The sequence below is a fragment of the Poecilia latipinna genome, unplaced genomic scaffold, assembly GCF_001443285.1.
Source record: "Poecilia latipinna isolate Pla-1442-1.1 unplaced genomic scaffold, P_latipinna-1.0 Scaffold1270, whole genome shotgun sequence".
Taxonomy (NCBI): Eukaryota; Metazoa; Chordata; class Actinopteri; order Cyprinodontiformes; family Poeciliidae; genus Poecilia; species Poecilia latipinna.
In genome coordinates this window covers 53,207-60,770 of record NW_015113886.1, presented here as the reverse complement: position 1 = coordinate 60,770, position 7,564 = coordinate 53,207, and the positions used below count along the sequence as shown (strand labels likewise).

The 7,564-nt window shown below is 38.6% G+C and overlaps 1 protein-coding gene across 1 annotated transcript in view; it reads right to left on the bottom strand.

Moving 5' to 3' along the window:
* tlx1 (T cell leukemia homeobox 1) overlaps positions 1–1,385 on the bottom strand; it is a 9,261-nt gene extending 7,876 nt beyond the window's left edge. The window contains exon 1 of the mRNA XM_015054676.1: positions 678–1,385. Coding sequence (XP_014910162.1) covers positions 678–1,137 — 460 coding nt within the window. The 5' untranslated portion in view covers positions 1,138–1,385. The remainder of the gene's footprint in view (positions 1–677) is intronic.
* Positions 1,386–7,564: the final 6,179 nt, after the last annotated feature.

Genomic DNA, 7,564 nt, shown 5'->3' with positions numbered 1-7,564 from the left:
TATATATATATATATATATATATATATATAAACTTAAAAGACTTTCAAATAGAAAATATTATTTCTAATGAAAAATATCGATTAAAGTTCACGTGAGAACTTTAATCAAACCTTAAATGTTTGAAAACATTTAGGGTTTTCAGAGACTTTAACAGACTCTATCGGTTAAAGTCTGTTTTATTCGTATGTTGTTGTGGTTGCAATGATTTTCTATTCTCCTACTGATGTCTTTTTCTTACTTTGATACATTTACAAGACATTAAAAACCATGACAGCCTCAGCGCCGTTGATCCGGGAGCTCCACTGGTGCACAGAGAGAGAAGAACAAAAGCAGCAACAGGATGGCAGAAAGAGCAGTGGGACCAAAGAGACAGCTCCAAGAGGAAGCAGCGACCGCATCTTATGTGATCATTAATTAAAAATATTTAGATCTGTAAATATTTCGTAGTATAAGATATTCTAAAAATGTGCGAGATTGCTTTAACATGATGAAAAAGTTATTATTTCACAAATTCTTATTTTGCTAAACGAAAAAAACAAAACAAAATATAGTTGCTTTGCATGAGGGCCTGTAATGGCAACAGCCAGGCTTCAAATTGTCCTAAAGTCTACTTTATAATAATAATAATAATAATAATAATAATAATAATAATAATAATAATAATAATAATAAATACCTGTGAACCTGTCTTTGGTGTAGCGTCGGTTGCTCTCCATCCACGGGAAGGTGAGCGCGCTCAGGTTGCCGACACCGCCGCTAGCGGGAGGCGGCACCGTGGAGCCGCCGCTGAGAGGAGGCCGGTGCGCGGGGACGCGGATGACCCCGGAAGAGTTCATGTTAGTCCCGTTCATGTTCACGCTCATGTTCATGTGATAAGCTCCCCCGAGAGACGCCATCCCACAAGATCCGGCGGTGCTGTTGTATCCGCCGCCGCCGCCGCCACCGCCGCACGCGAAGCCTCCCACTCCCCCGGCGCCGCCGTTGTACACTGGGTGACCGTAGTCCGGCTCGGGCATCCTCGAGCCCAGCATGCAGCTCTGCTCCACGTTGCTCAGGATCTGGTCGATGCCGAAGCTGATGGGCTCCACGTGCGCGTGCTGCTGCAGATGCGCCCCCAGGATCCCGATGTGATCCATGGCGCTCGATGCGCTCCCGTCGGCTCCCGTGGCCCACGCGCTGCTTCTCGCTGGACCTGCTGCTCGTTATCTGGCTGCGAGGAACGCCGCGCGCGTCTTTCTGTGGGCTCCCCTGTACCCCTTCCCTCCCTCCCCCAACCCTCTGCTGTGCGGGGCCATCAATCAAGTTGCCAAGGAGACAGCACGACGTCCTGCACGGCCTGCAAACTCAGAGAGAGCTTCTCAGCCTTAAGTCGATACACTCCCCAAGTCACCCCCACCCCCTCATACACAAGGCCCATTTTATTTTTTTAATGCTACTATTTTCCTCACATCTGTCGAGAATCTGTCATTTTATTATCTTTTAAGATTATCTTTTCTTTTCTTTTCTTTTCTTTTCATCGGGTGGACAATCTGTAAAGTTCATTTTCTAACATTTTTGCTTTTTCTAAGCACTTTCTGCTTCTGCAAATTCCAACCCTCAGACAAATGAACATGTACGGATTAGATTTTTATGGTTAGAGTATTTTAAGATTTAGCTATATTTGGGCAGCATCAGCATATGCAGATCCCATTATTCCCCAAAACAAATGCCCCCCTCCCTGCCTCACACGAACACATGAATAAATAAATAAATAAATAAATAAATAAATAAATAAATTGTTTATAAGATTTTACAAAACTGAACGGAAAAAATATGCCGAATTAATCTCTGAGAGTAATTTTTTTCTAAGCTGCGATTTTTTTGTTGTTGTCATTTTCTAAAGAGACATGTTCCAATATATAAAAATAATGACATTTGCATACTGATTCACATTAATTGCAGCTTCAAAGTGTGTAATTAATAATTACAACGCAATTGTTAAGTTAAAACCAAAAACAGGAGCCTATACTGCCATTAAAGAAATAATAAAGCTAAATGCACTAAAACAGTGCATTTTAAGCAATTTTGACTTTGGTTCATATAAAAAAAAAACTTTTACTTTATAATAAAACGGCCAATTTAGCTGAAATGATCCAGACTGCGTATAGATGAAAAATGAGCGGCTCCTAATGCGCCTTATTGCTGGAGATGTGACGCTATTATTAATTCATGTTTAGAGGGATGACACGGCTGCAAACACCGATCCACTCCTCGTGGATTTTCTTTGTTTTCGTCTTTTTTCCCTCTTTTCCTTCTATTTTCTCCGAACCCAAACCTCCCTGGGATCTGTTCAGAAAAAAAATAAAATAAATAAAATGGTAAGATTTCAAACGCGTCACGGAATGCTGATCTGCGGTTGTTTTCGCAACTTCGTTATATCGAAGGAGATATTAATACTGTGAACAGTTGATCATAAATAACGTGCAGCAGCCCACTGAAAAGCCAAACAATTAAATGAAAAATTAAACCGAAAGCCTCATTGATTTTCTCTTGCCAATGAACGCCGCTGGGACTTCATTACTTAACGCTGGGGGTACTTACATATTAATATTTGATACCGTCTGAAACCTTCTCATTGGCCTACTGAGTAACATCAAATTTTAATGCCGCCGGTAGCCAATGGGTGCACGGACGTGGAGCCCTCGGTTCAGACGTAGGACAGGAGGGATATGAAATGCAATCATGCAGTATAAGACAATCAGCTGGTGTTTACCATCTATCTTCTGCATAATCGATAACACTCATTTCAACGACGAACCGGTTTTATTCGTTTAAAACATGACGGTAATTCGATTTTACCGGGACGCTTTAAATCCTGTTGAGCTCCAAAGTTTGTCGGTCAGATTCAGCTCAGAATGACATGCATGGAGGTGTTTTTTTTTGTTTTTTGTTTTTTGTTACAAACGTTGTGTAACTGTGAAGTTCAAGTTAGAGAGAAAAATCCAAGGGGATTAGTATGTAATCTTTCACAAATACAACAAAGCAGTTACACCTCTTCCAATTTTTAAGTAAACAAAAGTTGTATTATTTGAGTCACACTTAAAAAAATCTTACACTTATAGTTTTGTCCACATGAAAAAAAGTACTTGCGAATATTTCTTCGTCACTCACAGGCACCCCTTCACAGATTCCATACAAGTCACAAAATATAAAAGCTCTGCTCTAATATTTTAAAATCTAATATCACTCAGTCCAGTATATTTGGAGCAAAACTAATTCCATCAGTAGACACATTTTTTAAAAATATTATTTTTCCTTAGCACAGACACACAAGTCAGTAAACACTACTACACGCGAATCTGCTGATGTGAGTCCCAAATCCTACTTTACGAGCCATATCAAATTCATTCACGCGCTGCGATAGTTACACCAGAACGTCTGGCTGCACTTCCGGCGTGTAGCACTTATTAAATAGCCAAAACACTCCACCAGCTCATAAAGATGCATAAATTAAAATCGTATGCTCTAAATATTGTTTTAAGGTTTACGTAGCCTCTTGGAACCGCCTAAATTGGGCGATGCCACGCTGAAATGACAAAATTATTCACATCTCAGCCAGAGTTCTGACTTAAGTTTGTTGTCTTTTACATTGCAAGTTACAGTTATATAAAACAACAAAAACAAATGAGATGTACTATCTCTCAATTTCAAGTTCGTATGTATCAAGCCATCATAAATATGCTCTGTTCTTAACCAATTTCAACATTTGTTTAAAATCTGTCCTGAGGTGTGAAAAATACATCAATGTCATTATGTAGAGAAATGAAGTGAAAACAACATAGCCTCTGTCCAAAACTAAGTACATCCTTTGTGGTTCCACAGGTTTAAAGTTTAGCATTCATAATTTTACAGAAAGAAAGATTATTCACAAGTGCAAAAGATTTTGCACAGTTGACAACCTTCCTAGTTGTGGTCCGAGCAACCTCATCTCAAACAAATGCAGCGTAAAAAACAACAACTCTAGGTCTTCATCTCTTATGGGTGTTAGTGGCTGAATGTTAAAATTCAATGCAGCAAGTTAGGAAAATGCTGAACCAGTTTGACTGCTTGTAAGGATTGAAGGAGAAAGTCTCTTCTTTCTAAAACAATAAGGCAACAGGACTTACTGACCTGCAATCATCTCTGTCAGGTGTATTACAGCAGGGACGCATCTGGAACATGCGCGGTAATGTGCCTTGAGGACCAGGATTGGAAAACACTGCTCTAGACAGACAGATGAGACCAAAGTAAGAATGTTTGGAAAAGATGCAGACCTCCAATTTTGGAGAAGACAAAATACGTCCTTTTGACAGAAGTGCCTTATCGACTTTCGAGCACATCGGTGGAGGGTTGATGATTTGGGATTGTTTTTCCATCTATGACGAAGTGTCAGAAAATGAAAACAATGTGTTACAGTCAAAGTCCAAGACGTCAACTTGATTTGAAATGCTGTGGCGGGAAGTTGTGAGGGAATGAATGTCTGGAAGCCTCGATGAACTGGAGCAGCATATGGAAGAAAATTGGGCCAAAGTTCTTCCACAACCTGCAGAGTATACTTCACATGACTTCAGGCTCTTACACATACCATTCCAGTTTGACTTCTTTTATGTTAAATCATGACAAAGTGGAATCAGTCGGGTTAATTGAGGTTAAACAATATTGGCATTTGGTAAACACTGATTCAGTCTGATCATGTCCTTATTCGTTTACTTCATTTTACACTGAGTGGTCGTCACACTGTCAGGGAACTTGGCTGGATTGGTAGTTTGCTGCGGTCTGCCGCTCTGTTTGTCAGATGCTGACATCACAACTATTAAAACTCATGCATCACTCTGGTATATTAGTGTAATTCGCCTATTTTACCGGTTATGAGTTCTGTTTTGTGGAATATCCCATCACAATTACAATTAAATGTTATCTTTTAAGGACTTATTTTGGGTTTAGTTTATTCACGAATCCAGTTAGTTACAAATAAGTACAAGGTTACTACATTGCCAGACACTTTTGCAGTGCATGTGCTGCTGTGTGATCAGATTTTCTGCGTAAGCAGATGGAAATTTCCTTCTCAATAGCTGTCCAAAAATCTATAAATACAGAAATTATGTACTTCCGTCACAGTTTTTCACCAAAATAGTTTTTAGTAAAGGTGCTAAACTAAACCAGTATCTCTGTATAGCTACTATTCAGGTCACAGTGTCACACTGGGTCAAAAGAACGGTGAGTCTGGGGTGCTGATATGAAGGGCTGAACATCAGGATGATTTGTTGGCTTATGCCAAAGGTAGCATTTGAATTCTGATGGTTTTTTGTCATCCAGTCAGATCATTTCTAACAAAAGTAGCAAAAGCATTGTTTGTAAAGACTCCACACAACTCTTTCTGCTCTCTTCGGACATTTAATTTTCCATTTGGGTTAAACCAAAACAGCGGTGAGGAGGCCTTCCCAGAACTGCACATAAGAGCTCTTCATCTCTCTGAATGTCACTCTAGACATGTCAAAGCACATAAAAAAGACAATCATGGGTTTAAAAAACCTGACTGTTCAGAGAATAGGAACAATAACAGAAATTATTTAGTCATTACAGGCCACTGAAGTATATGATTTCTAAATAACTTGCACTCCTACAGTGCTTTATCAAGTCCAGTAATTAAAGTCCATAATTAAACTGAATTATCTGTACATAAGTATATATAAACAAACACAAAAATATATATATATATATATATATATATATATATATATATATATATATATATATATCTTTTCTGCTCCAATACTAACATTGAATACTTGATATGTTTGGTCGCCATTTCATTTGGAAAACATCAGAACTGGGGTTGGGCTTTCTGAGGGCTACTGTTTTCCTTCCCACTGTGTGACTGACAGCTCCCTATCAGAGCACTTATCAAGTGAAAGTCAAGGACTTCCAGAAGTCCCATTTTCAGGTGATTGATGGAAGCCAGTGAGTGAATAAGGAGGCAGAGTGAAAGAGGAGAAATTTACCAACACAAAGAGTGAAGTGAAAAGAAAATAAGCACAGATTTAAGGAAACTGGCATTAAATGGACTAAATTTGGTTGAAAAGAAACTGTAGATGTTTGGATGATTATTATGACGCTCACATTTAATCGTACCAAACAGACAGTATGTGCCAGTTTCCCTTTTCAACAATTAATTACATTACCAGATTTTTCACAACGTGCTGAAAACATTGGAAAAATAATGCCCATTTTGTGATGACGAGCACGAGAGTGTTAGAGTTCAGTTCAGACAATGTAATTTTTTACAAAGTCCCCGTGATTACCACTGATAGTTTATCATAGCTGAATTTGGCACCTCCCTCGCCTGGTATAAGCCAGTACCTTGTTCAACGCCGTTTGCTTCGTACAGAGGGTTGAGTAACTATTGCTTCCTAGAAATTTTACCGGAAGGAATCCAAGTGAAGTGAACAAAGCCCAGACTGAGCTGTAAGTGAAATTTTATTCGAGCGGAAATACTATGGACATATGGGCTAGGTGTAAAGATCTCTTCAATCATGCAAGGAGGACAAGGACAACATTAGTGGTATGGTAAACTGTGGTGGTAACAAATGTCTTTCTTACATTTGTTTGTGAGAAAGACAAATGGAGAGTCTCTTCTGACTATTGAGGGATTGCATTCTCTGCCTCTGTGGAAAAGCATACTCTAGGGCAGAGGTGTTCTGCAGGATTTAGATTTGCCTTTTATTCAACACACCTAAGTTAAATAATCAGGTTAGCAGTACTCTGGAAAGCTTGACTGCATACCTGAGGAAGTAATTCAGTCCTTCGATTGAGGCGTGTTGAAGCAGGGACACATCAAAAAGTTGCAGGACATCAGCCCTAGAGACCTGGATTTGATCTAAGGTGTTACAGAAGCGATCCAAGTGGTTGTTGAATTTTTGATCCCTGGCTGTGGAATTACAGAGCAAAAAAAAAAAAAAAACTCTGCAGAGACCATGAGGTCATGTCTACATGTGTTTTGCAGATTTGGAGAAGGTTGGCTACATATCAGTTAGCATCACTACTGACCAAATACATATTGGCTTACTAAATTTATATATAACATTTTCAGTGGAGATCTTTAGAAACAGAAATGATACTCATTTATCAAGCACTGTCTAAAAATACAATATTTATTAGTATTAATCTAAAACATAATTACAGCTGTGTATTATTTAGCATCTGTTTCTCAGTGATACATCCAACCTTAAGCCTACAGTAGCACCAATTCATATAATGAACACATTAAATATAATCTGTTAAAACTAAAAGAAATAGTACAGTTTTCAAATCTTTGAAATAAAGTTTTCCTGTGTGTATTTTGAAAAAAAAGTTTACAATCTTCTGTTTTTTACAGTATTCATTGGCATACTGTTTGTTGTCGAATAAGTAATATAAGTTAATACAAGTAATAAGTAAAATGAACATAAACAGGTCCTGTAAAACAGGAGTGAAATAAAACATTTCTTTCATCATAAATTAGTCTTGACTGTGAATTCTGCATGACGAACAGGGAGCACCAAACGG